Source organism: Pomacea canaliculata, linkage group LG14 (assembly GCF_003073045.1).
Source record: "Pomacea canaliculata isolate SZHN2017 linkage group LG14, ASM307304v1, whole genome shotgun sequence".
NCBI classification, from domain to species: Eukaryota; Metazoa; Mollusca; class Gastropoda; order Architaenioglossa; family Ampullariidae; genus Pomacea; species Pomacea canaliculata.
Window position 1 is genome coordinate 5,051,545 of NC_037603.1, and position 24,007 is coordinate 5,075,551.

At 38.5% G+C, this 24,007-nt stretch overlaps 2 protein-coding genes across 2 annotated transcripts; both read left to right on the plus strand.

Moving 5' to 3' along the window:
* Positions 1-447: 447 nt before the first annotated feature.
* LOC112555335 (fucolectin-like) lies at positions 448-3,450 on the plus strand. The gene is made up of 4 exons (XM_025223696.1): positions 448-668; positions 2,315-2,533; positions 2,769-2,999; positions 3,143-3,450. The coding sequence occupies exons 1-4, from the start codon at positions 566-568 to the stop codon at positions 3,385-3,387; spliced, it is 798 nt and encodes a 265-aa protein (XP_025079481.1). The 5' UTR covers positions 448-565; the 3' UTR covers positions 3,388-3,450.
* Positions 3,451-5,609: 2,159 nt separating this feature from the next.
* Positions 5,610-21,739, plus strand: LOC112555551 (fucolectin-like). The gene is made up of 4 exons (XM_025223984.1): positions 5,610-5,721; positions 7,070-7,288; positions 15,055-15,285; positions 21,063-21,739. The coding sequence occupies exons 1-4, from the start codon at positions 5,610-5,612 to the stop codon at positions 21,305-21,307; spliced, it is 807 nt and encodes a 268-aa protein (XP_025079769.1). The 3' UTR covers positions 21,308-21,739.
* Positions 21,740-24,007: the final 2,268 nt, after the last annotated feature.

The window sequence follows — 24,007 nt, forward strand, 5'->3', positions numbered from 1 at the left end:
ACACACACACACACACACACACACACACACACACACCCACACACACACACACACACACACACAATAAAATACAAGGCATGAAGGGTTCGATGGATTATACGAGTCGTGTTCGCCCCTACAGATGCCATTGTTCTAGTCATTAAGCTCTCAGGTCCTTTCCTGTACTTAAGACTGAAATCCTTCACGAGTACTCAAGTTAAACATTGCTGCCGCTCAGTTTTTTTGTTCAAAAATTAATGTTATTGTTTTGAAATGATTTGACATTGAGTTCTGAATCACTTCTACCGGGTGTTATTTGATTGCACTATTTTCTAAACATTTTATAGACTGGTGAACACAGTCCCTGCAAGATCATGAACAAAAGACGGTTTTAGTGTGTTTTGCTCATTCTTCATTTTGTTGGGTTTCTTTTTATTCTATTCTCCACACACACACAAGCACGCAGAGAGCAAAGCTCAGAGCTGAACTAGTATTTCAGCAAGTGTTCTCACCAGAGCCAGGTTGACCACCATCAGAGACAGTTTGTAAAGACTTCACTAGCACCGAGGGCTGATATATCAACACAATGACACACCTACTTGGCAAACCTTTCTTCACACACCCGGACAGTCTTCACAACACAAAAAAGTTGTTTTATTTCTACCTCTATTTCGTCTCATCTGTTTTTGGTAAGTATTTTGCTGGAGTAAAACCGTTACAGCAATCAATAATTTAAAACTATTTTTTTCCACGATTAAAGAATGACATTATTTTGTTTAGTTTCAGTGTTAGATATCTTGCTAACGTATAAAGAGAAATAAAATCTTTTGAAAAAAAAAGAAATGTGTCCATCCTCTTTCGCCTGGTATTTTAGTTGTTTATTAATTAATAACTATTGCTATCGATAAACTGTCGTAATTATCAATTATGGTAATTATCTTATTCTTCAAGGCGGGTTGGTTGATTGTTTAAGTAGTGAGGTGCTTCCACCTCTAGGTGATTTCCTACTATCGGGAGGAGTGAGTGAAAACCGACAACCCGAAGAAAAAAAACCCAACGCCAGACCTTTGTTAATCGTGGAAAAAACAGTTTTGAATTATTTATTGTTTTAACGGTTTTACTCCCTCATATTTTGTCTTTAACAACATTAACAAACCTAACACAGGACAACATTGCTGTTTGATAAACTTCAAATGGGAAACTTATCTCCCTTCTCATCATGGAAGAAAATGTAGCAAAATATTGAATTTGATGTTTGTAGATATTTTTATAGTTGGTTATTGACTAAAAATTCCTTAATTTCCTTTTTTAGACTCTAAACATCTTCACTCCTCATGCTTCCAATCATGCAGTATTAAATTTAGGCTCTGGGGTATTTGAAACATTTAAACAAATATTATATAAGTATATTTTTTCAACTATAAAATTTTATATTGGATCACAGATTTATAAAACTGAAAGATTTGTCTTGTCTTGACGATGAACTCGATTTTGATATATATTGTTTTGTAATTGATTGGATGCCCAACCCTGTCTCTGAAGGGTCTTATAACTAAATTGGAAGGAAATTCATGTGTTAACCACTTGACCAGTAGTTTGATAAAGGGAAATAATCTCACTAGACAGTCATCAAACATAAAAAACTGTTTAATTATAAAACTGATGGTTGCGTTTGACTTGTTTTGATGATAGAAATGACTTTAATGTACACTGTTTTATCAAAATACTAAAAATCTTCCTTCGATGCCTTCCCCTGTCCCTGATACTTTTTATCATAAAATAAGGCAAGTAATGGGGGATATACAACATAACGAGATAAAGGTAAAGAGACATTGACAAAGGTGATCATAAGTAGTATGGCTAAATTTGTCACTCTTGAATTTCGTCCTTCTGTTTAGGTCCAGTGTGTGTACCTCTCTGCTATTTACTAGAGGAAGCGAGAAAAATTCTAGGATTACAATAAACGTGCAAATCTTTACAATACTGTCATCACACATTGAAGATGTTCCTCTGTCCTTATTTACATGTCGACATGTTTTACCTCAACATATTGTAATGTCCATATTTGATATCACTACAACTTAAGAAATATCAACATTTGAATACCTTAACAATCGTTTAACTTCACAAATCTCAAACCATGCTACATCCTTACAACATAATGATGCGTTTTACAGAAACCTACTGGAAGAAGTGTAGTCAGGGATGACGGGATAGGATTAAAAACGGATTCTTCTCTTTTCTACAGGCTTGTTCATTCTCAGGCAATACATTGTGAAACTGCCTGACTGGAAGTCTGTGATAAGGCTAAGGATTTTTATTTTTTGTATTACAGCTTCTGAGAATGTGGCGCTGAGAAAGCCGGCTCGTCAAATCTCGACTAGACACCCAAACGCAACGGCGGACAAGGCGGTAAATGGCAACACCGATGGTGACTATTTTCACGGCTCCTGTACCCACACAAATGACACCTACAACACCTGGTGGAAGGTGGACCTGATGGGCTTCTACAACATCACCAGCGTGCAGCTCTTCACGAGGACGGATTGTTGCTGTGAGTAACCTACCCTACCGTAGAGATCAATGTTTTGACCTTTGCTTAGTTTTCGAACTAGTAACAAAATGGTCACTCCAGAGGGCGCCAACTGTGACAATGTTGGTTACAATCCAGTTGCAGGTACTCCAATCCCATTTTGTATTGACTGTTAACTATCCTTGGTATTGGACATAACTAGTCATAATCATAATTATATTCTAATAATCTGTGCTCCTAATTAACTTCTTACCAGCAACAAGATTACAAAACTTCGAAGTGCGTGTATCTGACCTTGACCCGACGACCTTTCCGTCCGTTGAAGGACAGCGGTGCATCTTCTTCAGTCAACAAGTGGCTATAACCGGAAGTTTGCTCACGTGCTCTCGTCCAATCACAGGCCGCTACGTCAGTCTGTACAAGGCTGCCGACGAGGTTCTCACCATCTGCGAGATGTTTGTCTTTGGGACGAAGCACGACTTTTCTGGTAAAACTTAGCTTTATAGTACAGACTTGTGTTATGCATATTTGGCTAATATCGCGGCGAGTGTGAATGAGTGAATGTGTATCCAAGTACAACACACTTGTACATCAAGTACACGTAATAATAAATAGGTCTGGGTGTTTCAGGTACGTACGAGCTACTGCAGGACAACTCCCGCCTCAATTCTTCCGCTGTGACGTCACTAACTGCGCCCTCGCGCATTGGTTGCGCTTTGAAGTGTACCAGTGACGTCACGTGCCTCGCTTTCAACGTCATGGCGTCAGGAACAAGTTCACGCGGTGTTGCCTGCGAACTTCTGGGACTTGCAGAGTTTAGCCTGACACTTCAAGCCCACACCGGATGGAGAGCTTACAGGCGCGTGGTGAAGTGATGAAGGGAAGTAATGGACAAACACAATCGTTAGGATATGGACCCTGACACAAACTTCAGTAGTGTAGTGTAGTGTACTGTCATCAACTTTCTTTCCGAGATTTCATTTTTCCCTGAATGCCACATTGGGGTGTCTTTTACATGTTTGATGTATTAATTAATGTTAGTAGATAGATAGTACCTAATTCGCTCTCATTCATGTCTTCTCTACAGGCCTTTTTTTTAATTAGTTCTTTTACATAGGTGCATACATTCACTGAATGTTTTTACTGTGGTAATGCACTGAGAAATGCTAGACTTGCTTACACACTGCTATGTCCAAGTCACTTGTTGGTGAGCAGAGAACCAGGTATGCAAAGATCTTTAATCCAGCTTCCAGCTTGTAACACGTGGATCATAACCCTCGTGCTTGTGAATCCAACAGACACTTGCTGGCATGAATATTGTCAGTTTATTCAATGGTAAATAGTCCTAGCATGGGTAGCGAACGAGCGAGTAAAATCAACACAGGACCTGTCTCCTTGTCAGAAGCTGATCACCCTTTCTTCTCTCTGCCAGTGCTCCTCTGGTGACCGAAACCAAATTCAACAAGACCGTCACTTTTTATTGGCATTTAACAGACTTTCCACAGTTTCATCCTCTTTATCCAACTGTCTGGCACTACAATCACCTTGTGTCCAACGTTGAGAGTCTTTGTGTCAATCTACACTTTTAAACACGAAATTCATGTCATGATTAAGGAATGTGTGTGTTTTAATCTTTTGAATATTGGCAAAAAAGTGATTTTGATATTTGTATTCATTGTTTATGTAACTCATTCTATTGACTCATATTGTCTGACCTATGTAAGTAATACCAGTTAGTCGCCAATCATAGTATAGATGACAAGCCACAAACCACCTTTAACTCTTAAATGACGGTAACTTGTTATTTTGTAGCTCAATTATTGTGATATATCTCCTTTCCTTTTTGTCTCGATTTTTTCTTTATTTTAATCAAAACTCTACAAAATAAATAAAACGAGAAAATGTTATTGAAATTTGGTTTTACTCGTTTTCTAACGAAGCAAATCGATGAAAACAATTTACGAATGCACACATAACTAAAAAGTTAGAAAGGGGAAAAAAAACCTTCTTATCAACAATGTTTGCTTACAAAATTAAAGCAAGACAGCTTCCTGCAAGACAAGAGTCAAAGCAGTCTCCTTCGCTTACCTCCCTTTACAGAACGCCTCCATGACGTCACTTCCAACGTCACATCAGACTTGCTGCGCATGTCACAACCCTGATAATTTTTAAAAAAAAAAAAAAAAAACAGAGATAAAACAGAGAGGAACAAATAAAAAAATGAGGATGGCACTGTAAGCATGTCCTCCATGTTGGGCTTGCTAGATGTAAAGTAACAGCAAAGACTGTATCAGTTTAAACACATTTCTCATCCTACAGTTTTTTTTTCTACCTAGGTAGGATAAAAGAATGATGATGTTAGCGCGTGCTTGTCGTTGTGGAAGATTTACTTTGCCTTAATTGACTGGTTTAAGGCCTGCCTTTTCTTAGTTTTGATGAGATGGTGGCCATAGCAGCGGTGATGAAGTGAGAATGCTTATCAGTCAGCGCATTGAAAAAAATTTATCTTGGGGTTTAAAAGACACGATAAAGCCATAGTAGTGTTAGTAACATTAGATGGAGTGAGATTGGTACCAGGCCACACCTACTTTCACCTACTATCTTCTCGTCACGTGTTGTCGATCACCAGTTGTAATTCTAGTCAAAATAGGAGGGACTCGTGAATACATTCGTTCTGTTGGCATGAAACGCACCGATAACTTCTTTAAATTAAATATTTATTATTATTTAGCAGTCTTCAAATCGTTTATTCGATTGTGCCTTCATAGAACGACCTACTTTCCTTTCTCATGTCATAGAAACCTGTGTCCTGTGGCTGTGGCTTCAACCTTAACTGACCAACCGTTTTTTGTAGAGTCAGGAGTATGAAGTTACTGTTAGTACCGTGAGTCGCAGTCGTCGTTAGAGAAACATTTGACACCATGACCACCACAGTCGCTGTCGGTACTGCATACCTGCCTGTTGAAAAATCACACAAACACACACAGCTCTGAGCTGAAGAAGTAGTTTAACAAGTTATCTCACCAAAGCCAGGTAGACCATCATCACGGACAGTTTGAGAGACTTCACTAACACCGAGGGCCGACACATCAGCACAATGACACACCTGGTGGGGAAACCTTTCTTCACACACCTGTGTCTGGACACACATCGTTTCACACAAGTGGTGTTGTTTTGTATCTACCTGTATTTCCTCTCAGCTGTTCTTGGTAAGTATTTCCGAGGGGATTTAACTTGTACAGAAAAAATTGTAAAAGGATTAACTAAAAATAACGGCATTATTTTATGTATTTAGAAAAAAATCAGAAATTAACACTTCTTGTGAGGTTGTTTACGTTCAGGTAACATCTATAATATTTGTGTGATTTCGATATTTATCTTTATATAGCGTGTAGATCAACACATTATTAAAATTTTACTGAATGTGATAAAGTTCGAAAGGGAATTTTATCTGCCTACTTAACATGGAAGAAAATGCAGCAAAATAACATTTAATATTATTCTTGTACATTTTTTTGTCATTGATTATTGATAAAAATTTCCCAATTTCCTTATTTAGACTCTCTACCTCTTTACACATCATGCTTCCAATCATGCAGTATTACATTTAATCTCCGGGGTATTTGTAACATTTAAACAAATATTATATAACTATTTATTGAACATTAAAATTACATATTCGATCATAGACTCTATGAAACTGAGAGTTGTGTCTTGTTTTGACGATAAACATTATTTTGATATACATGTATATTGTTTTGTAATTGATTGGATGCCCAACCGTGTCTCTGAAGGGTCTTATAACTAAATTGGAAGAAAAGTAATGTGTTAAATACTTGACCAGTAGTTTGATAAAGGGAAATAATCTCAGCAGGCAGTCATTGAACATAACTTACTGTTTCATTATAAAACTGATGGTTGCATTTGACTTATATTGATGATAAAGATGATTTAATGTACACTGTTTTCTCAAAATACTAAAGATCTTGCTTCCATGCCTACCCCTGTCCCTGATACTGTTTATCATAACATTTAATAGATAAGTATTATGGGATATACAACATAACGAGATAAAGGTAAAGAGCCGTTGAGAAAGGTGGTGATAAGTAGATTTTGCTGAACCTCTCAGTCTTGATTTTCGTTCTTCTGTTTAGGTTGAGTGTATCTATCTTATAACTATTTAGGTGAGGAATCGAAAAAATTCTAAAATTACCATAAAAGTGCAAATTTTAACAATACTATCATTACGCTTCGAAGATTTTCCTCTGTCCTTATTTACATCTCGACACATATGTTTGACCTCAACATATTGTGATGACGATTTTTGGTATCATCACAAATATTTGAATACCTTAACAATTGTTTACCTTCATTAATATCAAGACATGCTACATCACGATGCGTTTACTTGAAGAAGTGTAGTCAGGGATAATGGTATGATTTAAAACTGATTCTTGTCTCTTCTACAGACTTGTTCATTCTCAGGCAACTACATTGTGAAACTGCCTGACTGGAAGTCTGTGATAAGGCTAAGGAGTTTTATTTTTTGTATTACAGCTTCTGAGAATGTGGCGCTGAGAAAGCCGGCTCGTATAATCTCTAGTGCCTTCCCACTCGGAACGGCGGACAAGGTCGTAGATGGCGACACCAATGGTTACTTTTATCACTACTCCTGTACCCACACTTATGAAGTCACTAACACCTGGTGGAAGGTGGACCTGATGGGCTTCTACAACATCACCAGCGTGCAGCTCTTCACGAGGACAGATTGTTGCTGTGAGTGACTTCCCCGCCCATGGTCATAAAATGTTTTGACCTTTGCTGAGTTTCGAACTGGTAAAGAAGTGGTCACTCCAGAGGTAGCAAAATGTAAGCATGCTGGTCCTTCAATCCCACTTTGTATTGACGGTTGACATATCTGCGTTCTAAAGATAGAAATACTCGCATGTTTAAAGTGCTCTGAACTGTGACTTCGAGATTTCTATCGTTTACTAGAGTGCTGCTATACACGGTATTTTAAAAGAAAATTTCATCATCATCACCTGCATCATCATCATCATCATCATCATCATCATCATCTGCTTCATTATCTGCATCATCATCGTCATCAATCATATCCTTGGTATTGGAGAAAACAGTTATACTCATACTTATAGTCTAATAATCTGTTCTCCAATTAATTCTTACCAGCATCAAGATTACAAAACTTCGAATGCGTGTATTGACCTTGACCCGACGACCTTTCCGTCGTTGAAGGACAGCAGTGCGTCTACTTCAGTAACAGGTGGATGTCGCAGGAACTTTGCTCAACGTTCTCGTCCAATCACGTCGCTTCGTCAAGTGTGTACAAGGCTGGCCGACGATGTTCTCACCATTGCGAGATGTTTGTCTTCGGAACGAAGCTCGACTTTTCTGGTAAAACTTAGCTTTATAGTACAGACTTATGTTATCACGTGTTCACATTATAAGTCACGTGATTGCTCGTCTTCAAGTGTCTAATATCGCGGCGAGTGTGAATGAGTGACTGGGTACAACAAGTACAACTCACTTGTACATCAAGTACAAGTAATAATAAATAGGTCTGGGTGTTTCAGGTACGTACCAACTACTGCAGGACAACTCCCGCCTCAATTCTTCCGCTGTGACGTCACTAAATGCGCCCTCGCGCATTGGCTGCGCTCTGAATGTAACTAGTGACGTCACGTGCCTCGCTTTCAACGTCATGGCTGCTCAGGAACAAGTTCACGCGTGTTGCCTGCGAACTTCTGGGACTTGCAGAGAGTTTAGCCTGACACTTCAAGCCCAAGAGCGGATGGAGAGCTTAACAGGCGCGTGGTGAAGTGATGAAGGGAATAAGGACAAAGAAAGACACAATCGTTAGATATGGACCCTGACAAAACTTCACTTAACGTACTGTCATCAACTTTCTTTCTGAAATTTATTTTCCCTGAATGCCATATCTTCAGGTGTCTTTTTACATGTTGACGGATTAATTAATGTTAGTAGATGTATAAGCGAAAGTGATGATCTCTAATTCGCTCTTATTTATGTCTTCTTTACCGGTCTTTTTTAATTAGTTCATTTACATAGGTGTATGCATTCACTGAATGTGTTTACTGTGGTAATATACAAAAAAAATCAAAGAATAAGCAGGTAGTACTAAGTGACAGACTTGCTTACACACTGCTATGTCCAAGTTCCTTTTGGTGAACAGAGAGCCAGGTATGCAAAGCACCTTATTAATCCAGCTTCCCTTGTAACACGTGATAATACCTTCATGCTTGTGAATCCAAGCAGACGCTTGCTTGCATGCACATTGTTCAGTTTATTTCAATGGTAAATAGTCCTAGCATGGGTAGCGAACGAACGAGTAAATCAACACAGGACCTGTCTCCTTGTCAGAAGATGATCACCTTTCTCCTCTCTGCCAGGGCTTCTGGTGACCGAAACCAAATTCAACCTGACCGTCACTTTTATTGGCATTTGACAGACTTTCACAGTTTTCATCCTCTTTATCAACTGTCTGCACTACGATCACCGTTGTGTCCACGTTGAGAGACTTTGTGTCAGTCTACACTTTTAAACACGAAATTCATGTCATGATTAAGGAATATGTATGTGTTTTTGTGTGAGTTTTAATCTTTTGAATATTGGCAAAAAAGTGCTTGCTGATTTTGATATTTGTATTCATTGTTTATGTAACTTATTCTTTTGACTCATATTGTCTGACCTATGTTGGTAATACAAGTTAGTCGTCAATCATAGTATAGATGACACGCCACAAACCACCTTTAACTCTTATATGGCGGTAACGTGTTATTTTGTAGCTTAATTATTGTGATACATCGCCTTTGTTTTATGTCTCGATTTCTTCTTTATTTTAATCAAAACTCTACAAAATAAATAAAACTAGAAACTGTTATTGATATTTGGTTTTACTCTTTTTTTAAATCGATAAATACAAGTTATAAATGCAGTCACTTACAAAATTAGAAATTGGAAAAACCTTGTTATCAACAATGTTTGCTTATAAAATTAAAGCAAGATAGTTTCCTCCAAGACAAGAGTCAAAACAGTCTTCTTCGCTTACCTCCCTTTACAGAACCCTTCATGACGTCATTCCCAACGTCACATCTGACAGTTGTTTTTCAAAACAGAGATTAGACAAAGACGAGCAACTAAAATAATAAGGATGCCACTGTAAGCAGGTCCTCCATGTCGGGCTTGCTAAATGCAAAGTAACAGCGAAGACTGAATGAGTTTATCTAAACACATTTCTCATCCTACAGTTTTGTTTTTGTTTTTTTTTTTGGTATCTAGGTAGGATCGAAGAATGATGATGTTAGCGCTTGCTGGTCTTTGTGGAAGATTCACTTTGCCTTTATTGACTGGTTATTGGCCTGCCTTGCCTTGTTTTTGAAGAGAAGGTGGCCACACCAGCGGTGATGTTAAAAGTGAGAATACTATCAACGAGGTATTATCTTGTATTCAATCTCTACCACTCAACAGATGATGAAACTAAGGTAAATCAGGTTTGTGTAATCACAGAATGAGTGCATTTCATCCATGACGGAGTCAATGTAAATTAAACTGTCGGTCCTCTGTATTTTTGGCTATTTTTTATGGAACTTCCGATACCAAACATCTCTTCAGCGGAATGTTTTATCCACGATCGGTTTACAACAAAGCCATGAACTGTTAATCACCTTTATGAACAGTTGGAAAATCGAAAAGGGGCCAACATAAAAGTTCGTCTTTAATAGTCTTTTCATGGAGCCTTTGATAACTTTCGCACGGAGAGGACTGAATAATTGAACACATGGTGTACAGCGGTCTAGAAAAACTGCGCGTACCGACCACTTCAACTGGCGAACAAACATAGTGGAGATGAATCGAACAACTGTTAAAGCCATACACATAGACAAAATTATTAAGCATTTAACAGACAGTATGTAACTTTTACACACCCGCCGCACACACACACACACACACACACACACACACACACACACACACACACACACACACACACACACACACACACACACACACACACACACACACACGAACACCCAAACAATTTTACTGACTTTTATACAAAAAAATTAATTTAAGGATCTACCTTTTATAACACAAGCCATCTAGTCAATTCTAGTCAAAGTAGGAGGGATTCGTGAATACATTCGTTCTCTTGGAATCAAACGCACCGAGAGCTTCTTTAAATAAACTATTTATTAATATTTAACCATCTGCAAATCGTTTATTCGATTCTGCCTTCATAGACACAATTTCCTTTCTCATGCTATAGAAACCTGTGTGCTCTGCGGTTTCAACCTTCACTGACAAACTGTTTCTTGCAGGGACAGGGATACGGGGTCAGTTATCGACGAACCGTGAGTCGCTGTCGTCGTTAGAGAAACATTTGACACCATGACGACCTCAGTTGTTGTCGGTAATGCATACCTTTGTGTCACTAACACCAAGGGCTGACATATCAACACAATGTCACACCTAGTTAGGAAACCTTTCTTCACACACCTGTGTCTGGACACACATCGCTACACACAAGTGGTGTTGTTTTGTATGTACTTGTATTTCTTCTCAGTTGGACTTGGTAAGTATTTCCGAGGGCATTTTACTTGTAAAATTCAGGAAATATTGAAAAAGGATGAATTAAAAGAAACAGCATTATTTTATGTATTTTGAAAAAAATCACAAATTAACACTTCTTGTGAGGTGGTGTATGTCCAGGTAACATCTATGATATTTTGTGTTATTTCGATGTTTATCTTTATGTAATGTGTAGATCATCACATTGAATACAACTTTATCTGACAGGCAAACTCATTGTTTATAGGACAGAGGCATGGATGCAAATCCTTTAATACTGGAGTCTTTTCTTTACAACAGCAAGAAAGTATACACGAAACTTCTATCTTATAGGATAAAAACACAGGTAAACACCAAGTGAGCTTTTCAACTTTAAAAATATTCATTTCGGGCTTATTGGGTTTTTAAATCCTGCAATAAGGAAAGTATGTCGTGTACTCCGGGGAAGAAACCGTGGAGATCGTACAGGTTGTGATTCCGTCCTTGCTGATCACACTCTCGATACCTCTACCAACTCACGTCGACATTTCCCGCGTTCTCTCACACTAAATTGCTTATCAATTAACACTTTAATTAGCTCGAGCCCCCAAGCACGCAAACCCCAATGAACAACTCAAGGCAATTTAGTGTATAAAAAGGTTATTAATCATCGAGAGGATTATACATATTACAGCAAATGATTCAATTTCAAATATAACTATATGGTCGTTATCTAGGGTGTCCCGTTATTTCTATGTCCCTAGTCTAGGTAACATGAGCTTAACTAATACACACCGCACATGCACACCCCACTTATCTCTTCACACAAGTCTCTAGTCACGTGAGGGGCCCCTCCGATGTTGACGTTCGAGACTTAGCCCCTAAAAGGACCGACACTTATCTACCAGCTTGCCTCTACTGTTTGTGACCAAACAGATGCTGGAGATGAAGCGTCGTACACTCTGCGACAGAGCGGGTCTTCCACACCTCTGAGTCGGCTTCCAGCTTGTAACCCGTGGATCATAATGTTTGCGCTTTAGAAGTCAACAAACACTTGTTGGCATGAATATTGTCAGTTTATTCACTGACCCAAGAGTGCTAGCATGGGTAGCGAACCAGGTGGTTTAATCAACAGAGGACCTGTCTTCTCGTCAGAAACTGCTGGCCCTTTCTCCTCTCTGTAAGAGCTTCTCTGATGACTGAAAACAAGTTCTACCTGACCGTCATTGTTTATTGGCAATAGACAGACTTTCCACAGTTTCGTCCTTTTTTATCCAACTGTCTTGCACTACGATCACCTTATGTCCAATATTAAGTGTCTTGGTGTCAGTCTACACTTATGCACACAAAATTCATTTTTTAAATGACCATTATTCTCGGTCTATGTAACGAGCAACCTTTTCTACTGAATTAACACGTCATATATTTCAAAGAAATTGTGTTCAACGGAAAAAATATTTATCTAGTTATCCTTTTTTTTTCTTTTGACAGATGAATCGCGCGAGTCGCTACTGAGAGCGTCGTAGTGTAAGACTGTTACAAAAGGTGTTTAATATTTGTTTCCAATTTCTATAGGTAAACAATGGGAAGTAACTGCGAATGAAAATGCAGTTACCTTTCTTTGAAATTTAGAATGTTCTAGATCTTACCTTTCGGAAATGGCGAGTCAGACTTCAGGCATTTTGCGTCGCTTCTGAGACCAAAAGTCTCTTTTTTTAAGTATATGCAACACTGATTTGTGTGCTTCGATTGTACATGGATCATCACACTTGTATGTTTGCAAATAAAGTAGGTTTTCATCACAATTTTTGATGATAGGACACAGTTTGGTGTGGCAGTGTCCAAACAACTTGTATTATATTACCTTTTATCTTTCTGTCTTTGTGGAAAGATTCACTTTTGCTTTTATTTGACTGGGTTTTAATGGCTGTCTTATTTTATTTGGAGAGAAGGTGGCCACACCAGTGGTGATGTTAAAAGTGAGAATATTTTCAACAAGGTAGTTTGTATTCAGTCTCTACCACTCCAGAGAGATAATGTTGAACTAAGGTAAATCAGGTTTGTGTGAACACGGAATGAGAGCACTTCATCCGAATGACTGAGTCAATGTAAATAAAACTGTCAGTCTTCTTCACTAGCTTGCTTTTGGTTTAAAATGATAATGAGAGATGGGCTGTGCTACTTTTTATGAAACCTCCGATACAAACATTTCTTCAGCGAATGTTTCATCCTGATCGGTTTACACAACCAAGCCATGAACTTTTAATTACTTTTATAACAGTTGAAAATCGAAAAGGACCAACATAAAAAGTTCGGCTTAATAACCTTTTCATGGGAGTTGTGTGATATCTTTGACACAGAGACGACTGAACAATGAATACTTGGTGTACAGCAGTCTAGAAAAACTGGGCGTACTGTCCAGTTCAACATACACACTTATATACACAGGTACAATGCATACATACCATCCTGCAGTCAAAGAAAAAGGAATATTAAAAGAATTACTAAAGTCAAATGTAGCTGGAGCTCAATTTATGCAAGATTGTAGTCATTCATTCGAAATTTAGCGACATTTACTCGTGAATAGCTTTTTTTTTTTAATTGTTATTCTTTACACATTGTGCAGATGGGTTCCTGGCAATTGATCACAATCCCTATTTTGTTCTTTCTTGTGGCCTGAGTCGCATTTTGTCGTGTTTCCCAATTTAATATCCTGAAGTGAAATGGATTCTGACGGCTAGCCGTTACCTATCTTGTCTTTTAAACTATAATGTCTTTAGTAATAGCTATAGCTAAACAGTCGACTAGAATGTGTGCATTCGTCTTCAGCGCTTTTTTTCTATCTTCATACTAGGCGAAAATTGTTGACAAAGTGATTAAAAAAAGTATTGAAATATCGTGTGACAGTGTTTAGATGTTTACTGTACTCTGTTAGCCTGGGCAATCTGTCGGACTGATGATAAGTCTTTAAAACATGGAGATGAATCGGTCAACTGTTAAAGCCATACACATAGATACAATTATTAAGCATTTAACAAACAATGTGTAACTTTTACACACACACACACACACACACACACACACACACACACACACACACACACACACACACACACACACACACACACACACACACACTAGTGTAACATCCATGTTGACAACCTCAGGAAATTGTTTTGCGTGGTCATGAAACAACGAGCGATTGTCGGTGTGTGTGTCGTGTTGTTTGTTTTTGTTGTTACGGGGGTTTTTTAATTGTTTTTTGTCGTTAGACCATTCGTATCGTGACAGTACAAAAGCGAAAAAAGAGTCCACAAGAGAAGCTCAAGCTTTAACATCCTTTTTCATGGTTTTCGATATCTTTTACACAGGAAAAGTGAATAATTTACAGCAGTCAGAAAGCCTCTAAATACTGCCATGCTTACCAAATTGCTAATAGTACAATGGTCAGCACACTCACACATACACACGCACATACACACAAACGCACGCACGCGCGTACATCCATACACTTGAATGCTGCAAGAAAAGTAGAAAAATATGAAAAATTTAAATACTTAAGTCAATCATTGCTGCTGCTCGAATTGTAGTCATTTTTGAACTGGTAACGAAGTGGTCACTCCAGAGGGAGCCAACTGTAAGCATGTTGGTTACAATCCAGATGCAGGTCTTCCAATCCCACTTTGTATTGACCGTTTACATATATGAGTGCTAAAAATAGAAACACTCGGATGTTTAAAGTACCATAAACTGTGACTAGAGTGGTGGTATACACGGTATTTTAAAAGAGAATTTCATCATCATCACCCGCATCATTATCATCATCATCATCATCATGTGATCATCATAATCGTCACCAATCGTCATCAATGATCATCCTTTGTATTGGAAATAGAAAGTCATAATCATAATTATATTCTAATAATGTGTTCTCCTAATTAACTTCTTACCAGCATCAAGATTACAAAACTTCGAAGTGCGTGTATCTGACCTTGACCCTACGACCTTTCCGTCCGTTGAAGGACAGCGGTGCGTCTTCTTCAGTCAACAAGTGGCTCTAACCGGAAATTTGCTCAACTGCTCTCGTCCCATCACAGGTCGCTACGTCAGTGTGTACAAGCCTGCCAACGATGCTCTCACGATCTGCGAGATTTTTGTCTTCGGGACAAAGCTCGACTTTTCTGGTAAAACTTAGCCTTATAGTACAGACTTGTGTGCACTTTAAAAGTCACGTGATTGCTCGCCTTAAAGTGTCTAATATCGCGGCGTGTGTGAATGATTGACTGCACAGCTATCAAGTACAACTCACTTGTACATCAAGTACACTATAATAAATAGGTCTGGGTGTTTCAGTACGTACCAACTAGTGCAGGAACACACTCCCGCCTCAATTCTTCCCGCTGTGACGTCACTAACTGCGCTCGCGCATTGTGCTTGTGAAGTATGACTACGTGACGTCACTGCCTCGCTTTTTTTCACGTCATGGCGTCAGGACAAGTTCACGCGGTGTTGCCTGCGAACTTCTGGACTTGCAGAGTTTAGCCTGACACTTCAAGCCCACACCGATGGAGAGCTTACAGCGCGCTGGTGAAGTGATGAAGGGAAGTAATGGACAAACACAATCGTTAGGATATGGACCCTGACACAAACTTCAGTAGTGTAGTGTACTGTAATCAACTTTCTTTCCGAGATTTCATTTTCGCTGAATGCCATATTTTGGTAGACTTTTAAGTGTTTGATGTATTAATTAATGTTAGTTGATAAATAAGCACTAGTGATGATCTCTAATTCTCTCTCACTCATGTGTTCTCTATATGTCTTTTTTTTATTAGTTCTTTAACATAGGTGTTTGCATTCACTGAATGTGTTAACTGTGGTAACGCACTGAAGACGATCCAAGAATAAGCAGGAACCACTAAGTGACAGACTAACTTACACACTGCTATGTCCAAGTCACTTGTTGGTGAACAGAGAACCAGGTATGAAAAGACCTTTAATCCAGCTTCCAGCTTGTAACACGTGGATCATAGCCTTCGTGCTTGTGAATCCAACAGGCGCTTGCTGGCATGAATATTGTCAGTTTATTCAATGGTAAATAGTCCTAGCATGGGTAGCGAACTAGCGAATAAAATCAACACAGGACCTGTCTAATTGTCAGAAGCTGATCACCCTTTCTCCTCTCTGTCAGAGCAACTCTGTTGACGGAAAATAAACTCAACCTGACCCTCACTTTTTAATTTTTATTGGCATTTAACAGACTTTTTACAGTTTCATCCTCTTTATCCAACTGTCTGGCACTACGATCGCCTTATGTCCAACGATATGAGTCTTGTTGTCAATCTACAATTTTGCACACGAAATTCATGTCATGATTAAGGATTTGTGGGTGTTTTAATCTTTTGAATATTGGCACAAAATTACTAGCATATTTCGATATTTGTATTCATTCTTTAGGTAATTCATTCTTTTGACCGATATTGGCTGACCTATGTTGGTAATACGAGCTAGTCATCAATCATGTTATAGCTGACCAGCCACAAACCACATTTAACTCTTAAATGAAGGTAACTTGTTATTTTGTAGCTCAATTATGGAGATGCATCTCTTTGTTTTTTGTCTCGATTTCTTCGTCATTTTGATCAAAACGCTACAGAAATAAATACAACTAGAAACCTTATTGAAATTTTGTTTTACTCTTTTTTTAACGGGGGAAATCAATAAATACAAGTTATTAATGCAGTCTCTTAAAAAATTACAATGGGGAAAAACCTTATTAACAATGTTTGCTTACAAAATTAAAGAAAGATAGCTTCCTGCAAGACAAGAGTCAAAGCAGTCTCCTTCGCTTACCTCCCTTTACAGATCGCCCCGATGACGTCACTCCCAACGTCACATCTGACTTGCTGCGCATGTCACAAACCTGACAGTTGTTTTTCAGAACAGAGATAACGAGGAGCAAAAAAAAAAATAATGAGGATGGCACTGTAAGGATGTCGCCCATGTCGCGCTTGCTAAATGAAAAGTAACAGACGACAGAGTTGACCTCTTAGGTGACCCCACAGTGTACTCTAGCCATTACTTTCACCTTTAACTTACGAAATTCTCCAATGCAGCTACATACGGGCTGTTAGGTCACATCTGAATTGGAGAAGTTTCAGGAATTTATTCCTGTTCTCGATCCAGATCTTTTCATTGAATCTCTCGTGCAACTCACACAAAATAAAACTGTTGCCTTTTGCAAAACACATCCTGCCAACGTGAAACACATTTCATGTTCTGAAAGAAAAGAAATGAAATGATGGAAAATAAATAGTGGGATCGGCGGTCCGCATGACATTTATGATTCCCCTGGCAAATCACACTCAACTGTCTGGACAGTCCATCGATCGGGTAGTCCGGTACAAGTAGTCGGGTGGGTGGGCATCCACTTGGGCTGCCGGTACAGATATTCTGAGTTGTAAAAATTTGCGGTGTGAATATAACCGACATAAACTGCGTCCTGTATTCAAAAGTGTCAGTGTCATTTAAACTGTCAGTTCTTTGCACTTGATTGACTGCAAGAGAAAGGTAGTTATTTCTTCCTTTATGCTAGATACCTTTTCCTCTTTTCTTCAAGTAATCGGCTTTCAAGAAAGGCAAGAACTCCCATTTACAGATTTATCAACAATGAAAACAAAGGATAAAGATGTTAAAACACACACATACAAACACCCAGACACACCCACCCACACACACACACACACCAAATAACATACAAGCTATGAAGGGTTGGATGTATTAGTGATCGTCCCAGTAGAAACCATTTTCCTAGTCATCAATCTCTCAGATCCTTTCGCATACTTAACACACCAAACCTTTACGAATACCCAAGTCAAACATTGCTGCCGCTCAGTTATTTTCAAATATTAATGTTATTGTTTCGAAATTATGTGACATTGAGTTCTGAATCACTTCTAGCGGATTGTGTTTGATTGCAATATTTTCTAGACATTTTATAGACAGGTGAACACAGTCACTGCCCGATCATAAACAACAGACGATTTTATGTGTTTCGCTCCTTCTTTATTTTGTTGGTTTCCTTTTTATTCTATTCTCCACACACACACAAGCACACGAGAGCAAAGCTCAGAGACAACTAGTATTTCAGCAAGTGTTCTCACAGAGCCAGGTTGACCACCATCAGAGACAGTTTGTAAAGACTTCACTAGCACCGAGGCTGATATATCAACACAATGACACACCTACTTGGCAAAACCTTTCTTCACACACCCGGACAGTCTTCACACACAAAAAAGGTGTTTTATTTCTACTGTATTTCGTCTCAGCTGTTTTTGTAAGTATTTTGCTGGAGTAAAACCCTTACAACAATAAATAATTCAAAACTGTTTTTTCCACGATTAACGAATGACTTTATTTTGTTTAGTTTCAGTGTTAGATATCTTGCTAACGTATTACTAAAGATAAATAAAACCTTTGAAAACTAGATATGTGTCCATCCCTTTTCTGTTGTATATTTGTTGTTTATTATTTAATAATTATTATTATCGATAAACTGTTGTAATTATCAAGGCAAACTCTTACTCTTCAAAGCGAGCTGGTTGGTTGTTTAAGTAGGAAGTTACTTAAACCTCTAGGTGATTTCCCAGTTAATCATGAAAAAAACAGTTTTGAATTATTGGAAGAAAACGGAGCAAAATATTGAACTCGATGTTTGTAGATATTTTTATCGTTGGTTATTGACTAAAAATTCCCCAATTTCCTTTTTTAGACACTATACATATTCACTCCTTATGCTTCCAATCAGGCAGTATTACATTTAGGCTCCGGGGTATTTGAAACATTTAAACAAATATTATATAAGTATTTTTTGAACTATACAATTGCATATTTGATCATAGGGTTTATGAAACTGTGGGGTTAGTTTGATATATCTTTTTCTGTAATTGTTTGGATGCGAAACCCTGTCTCTGAAGGGTCTTATAATTAAATTGGAAGGAAATTCATGTGCTAAATACTTGACCAGTAGTTTGATAAAAGTAAATAATCTCACTAGGTAGTCATCGAACATAACATACTGTTTCATTGTAAAACTGATGGTTGCGTTTGACTTGATAAAGATGATTTTAATATACACTGTTTTATCAAAATGCTAATGATCTTCCTTCCATCCCTAACCCCTGTCCTGATACTGCTTATCATAAATTTAATAGGGAAATAATGTGGGGATATACAAACGAGTTAAAGGTAAAGAGTCATTGATAGGTGATGATAAGTAGCTTTTGTTAAAACCTCTCTGTCTGAATTTCGTCCTTATGTTTAGGTCCAGTGTGTCTACCTCTCTCTATTTAGTAGAGGAAGCGAGAAAATTCGAAAATTACTATAAAAATCTTAACAATACTATCATCACGAATCGAAGATGTTCCTCTGTCCTTATTTCTATGTCGATGCATATGTTTGACCTCAATATATTGCAATGTCCATATTTGGTATCATCACAACTTAAGAAATATCAACATTTTAATACCTTACGAATCGTTTAACTCAGACCTGGGCAAACGCCGGCCCGCGGGCCGGATCCGGCCCGCCTCCTGTCTCTGACCGGCCCGCCCGCTGGCCGCCCAGCAGTAAATATACTATATATACAGTATTGGGTAAAACTGAGTTAACTATATTAGTCCGGCCCTCTAGAACCATCCCAGTTTCTCATCCGGCCCCTTGGAAAAATTAATTGCCCACCCCTGGTTTAACTGCTCTTGTTTCAAACCATGCAATATCCTTACACCATGCTGATGAGTTTTACAGAAAATTATTTGAAGAAGTGTAGTCAGGGATCACGGGATAGGATTTAAAACGGATTCTTTTCTCTTCATTCTGAAGCAAGTACATTTGTGAAACTGCCTGACTGAAAGTCTGTGATAAGGCTAAGGATTTTTATTTCTTGTATTACAGCTTCTGAGAATGTGGCGCTGAGAAAGCCTGCTCGTCACCTTTCTACTGCAGTCCCATTCGCAACAGCTGACAAGGCCGTGGATGGCAACACCGATGGTAACTTTTATCACCAGTCCTGTACCCACACTGATGACAACTACAACACCTGGTGGAAGGTGGACCTGATGGGCTTCTACAACATCACCAGCGTGCAGCTCTTCACTAGGACTGAAGATTGCAGTGAGTGACCTACCCTAGTGATGAAAATTAATGTTTTGACCTTTGCTTAGTTTTGAACTGCTAACGAAGTGGTCACTCCAGAGGGCGCCAACTGTAAGCATGTTGGTTACAATCCAGTTGCAGGTCCTCCAATCCCACTTTGTATTGACGGTTTACATATGTGTGCTAAAGATAGAAACACTCAAAAGGGAAGGAAGACACACACTCACATGTTTAAAGTGCCCTGAACTGTGACTGTGAGATTTCTGTTGTTTACTACAGTGCTGCTAAATGATTTTTTAAAAAGGGAATGTCATCATCATCATCATCATCATCGTTGGTATTGGAGATAACTAGTCATAATCATGATTATAGTCTATTAATCTGTGCTCCTAATTAACTTCTTACCAGCATCAAGATTACAAAACTTCGAAGTGCGTGTATCTGACCTTGACCCTACGACCTTTCCGTCCGTTGAAGGACAGCGGTGCATCTTCTTCAGTCAACAGTGGCTATAACGGAAGTTTGCTCAACTGCACTCGTCCAATCACAGGTCGCTTCGTCAGTCTGTCAAGGCCTGCTGACGATATTCTCACATCTGCGAGATTTTGTCTTCGGCGAAGGTCGACTTTCTGGTAAAACTTAGCTTTATAGTACAGACTTGTGTTATCACGTGGGCACATTATAAGTCACGTGACTTGCTCGTCTTCAAGTGTTTAATATCGCGGCGAGAGAGAGCGAGTGAATGTGTATCCAAGTACAACACACTTGTACATCAAGTACACGTAATAATAAATAGGTCTGGGTGTTTCAGGTACGTACCAACTAGTGCAGGACAACTCCCGCCTCAATTCTTCCGCTGTGACGTCACTAACAGCGCCCTCGCGCATCGGCTGCGCTGTGAAGTGTACCAGTGACGTCACGTGCCTCGCTTTCAACGTCATGGCGTCAGGAACAAGTTCACACGGTGTTGCCTGCGAACTTCTGGGACTTGCAGAGTTTAGCCTGACACTTCAAGCCCACACCGGATGGAGAGCTTACAGGCGCGTGGTGAAGTGATGAAGGGAAGTAATGGAGAAACACAATCGTTAGGATATGGACCCTGACACAAACTTCAGTAGTGTAGTACTGTAATGAACTTTCTTCCTGAGATTTCATTTTCGCTGAATGCTATATTTTGGTAGACTTTTAAGTGTTTGATGTTTAAATTATTTTCAGTAGATATATAAACACTGGTGATGATCTCTAATTCGCTCTCACTCATGTCTTCTCTATAGGTCTTTTTTTACTTAGTCCTTTAACATAGGTGTATGCATTCACTGAATGTTTTTGCTGTGGTAAAGCACTGAAGGAAGATCCAAGAATAAGCAGAAAGCTGAAAGTAGACAGACTTTCCACAGTTTCATCCTTTTTTATCCACCTGTCTGGCACTACAATCACCTTATGTCCAAAGTTGAGAGTCTTGCTGTCAATCTACACTTTTGCACACGAAATTCATGTCAGGGTTAAGGAATACAGAGATACCTCGGTTCTCGAACATAATTCGTTCCGTGAGGACGGTCGAGAACCAAATTGTTCGAGAACCGAAGCAATGAAACCCATAGGAAATAATGGAAACTGGATTAATTTCGTTCCAAGCCCAGAAATGCTATTTACTGGACTAATTTGTATATAATATGTAGAAAAACATGAGTCTCAACAAGAAATAAGAAATAAAAGTGTATTTATTAAAACACACACACACACACACAAAATAAAATATACTGTACAGTACAGTAAATTGTGTTTCATTTACTGTACCTGTACCAAACTTTATGGCAGGAGGGAATGAATGTGGAGGGAGGAGGGAAGGGGGTTGATTTTGGCATGCCATACTCAGCAGACAGATCCGAAACACGTGTGCCCTGTTCATATTTGCAATGATTTCTTTCTTCAGCTCAATAGTTGTTCTCACAGCTTTCCGCTTACCTTTGTCTGCATTACCACTTCTGGCTTTCTTTGGACCCATGTCTAAGGGTTAAATTCAGTAATTTGCAATACAGTACAGTACACACATTTCGTGACTCTCTCTCTCTCTGCACTCACACTGATGACGCAAGCAAAGCGCGCTGGGCAGAATGAACGCCATTCGGCTCAACTCGGCTCATCTCGGACGTTCGGATGTTCGAGTTCCAAATATTTGTTCGGAATCCAAGACAAAATTTTCTCGAATTTCCTGGTCGAATACCGATTTGGTCGAAAGTCAAGGCGTTCGAGAACCGAGGTATCACTGTATATATATATATGTGTGTGCGTTTTAATCTTTTGAATACTGGCACAAAATTGCATGCATATTTTTATATTTGTTTCATTCTTTATGTAACTCATTCTTTAGACCGATATTGGCTGACCTATGTTGGTAATACCAGTTAGTCGTCAATCATGTTATAGCTGACAAGTCACAAACCACATTTAACTCTTAAATGAAGGTAACTTGTTATTTTGTAGCTCAATTATGAAGATACATCACTACAAAAGTAAATAAACCTAGAAACTGTTATTGAAATTTTGTTTTACTCATTTTTAACAGAGGAAATAGCTTAATACAAGTTATGAATCCAGTCTCTTAAAAAATTAGAAAACAAAGGATAAAAATGTTCTCACACACACACACAATAAAATACAAGGCATGAAGGGTTCGATGGATTATACGAGTGGTGTTCGCCCCTACAGATGCCATTGTTCTAGTCATTAAGCTCTCAGGTCCTTTCCTGTACTTAAGACTGAAATCCTTCACGAGTACTCAAGTTAAACATTGCTGCCGCTCAGTTTTTTGTTCAAAAATTAATGTTATTGTTTTGAAATAATTTGACATTGAGTTCTGAATCACTTTTAGCGGGTTGCATTTGATTGCACTATTTTCTAAACATTTTATAGACTGGTGAACACAGTCCCTGCCCGGTCATGAACAAAAGACGGTTTTAGTGTGTTTTGCTCCTTCTTGCATTTTGTTGGGTTTCTTTTATTCTATTCTCCACACACACACACAAGCACACAGAGAGCAAAGCTCAGAGCTGAACTAGTATTTCAGCAAGTGTTCTCACCAGAGCCAGGTTGACCACCATCAGAGACAGTTTGTGAAGGCTTTACTAGCACCGAGGGCTGATATATCAACACAATGACACACCTACTTGGCAAACCTTTCTTCACACACCCGGACAGTCTTCACAACACAAAAAAGGTGTTTTGTTTGTACCTGTATTTCTTCTCAGCTGTTTTAGGTAAGTATTTAGCTGTTTTTTCCACGATTAACGAAGGTCTGAAATTGGGGTTTTCTTCGGGCTCTGTTTTCACTCACTCTTCCCGATAGTAGGAAATCACCTAGAGGTGGAAGCACCTCACTAATTAAACAATCAACCAACCCGCTTTAAAGAATAAGATAATTACGATAATTGATAATTAAGACAGTTTATCGATAGTAATAGTTATTAATTAATAAACAACAAAAATGCCAGGCGAAAGAGGATGGACACATTTCTTTTTTTTTTCAAATGATTTTATTTCTCTTTATACGTTAGCAAGATATCTAACACTGAAACTAAACAAAATAAAGACATTCGTTAATCGTGGAAAAAACAGTTTTGAATTATTTATTGTTGTAACGGTTTTACTCCCGCATATTTTGTCTTTAACAACATTAACAAACCTAACACAGGACAACATTACTGTGAGATAAACTTCGAAAGGGAAACTTATCTCCCTTCTCAGCATGGAAGAAAA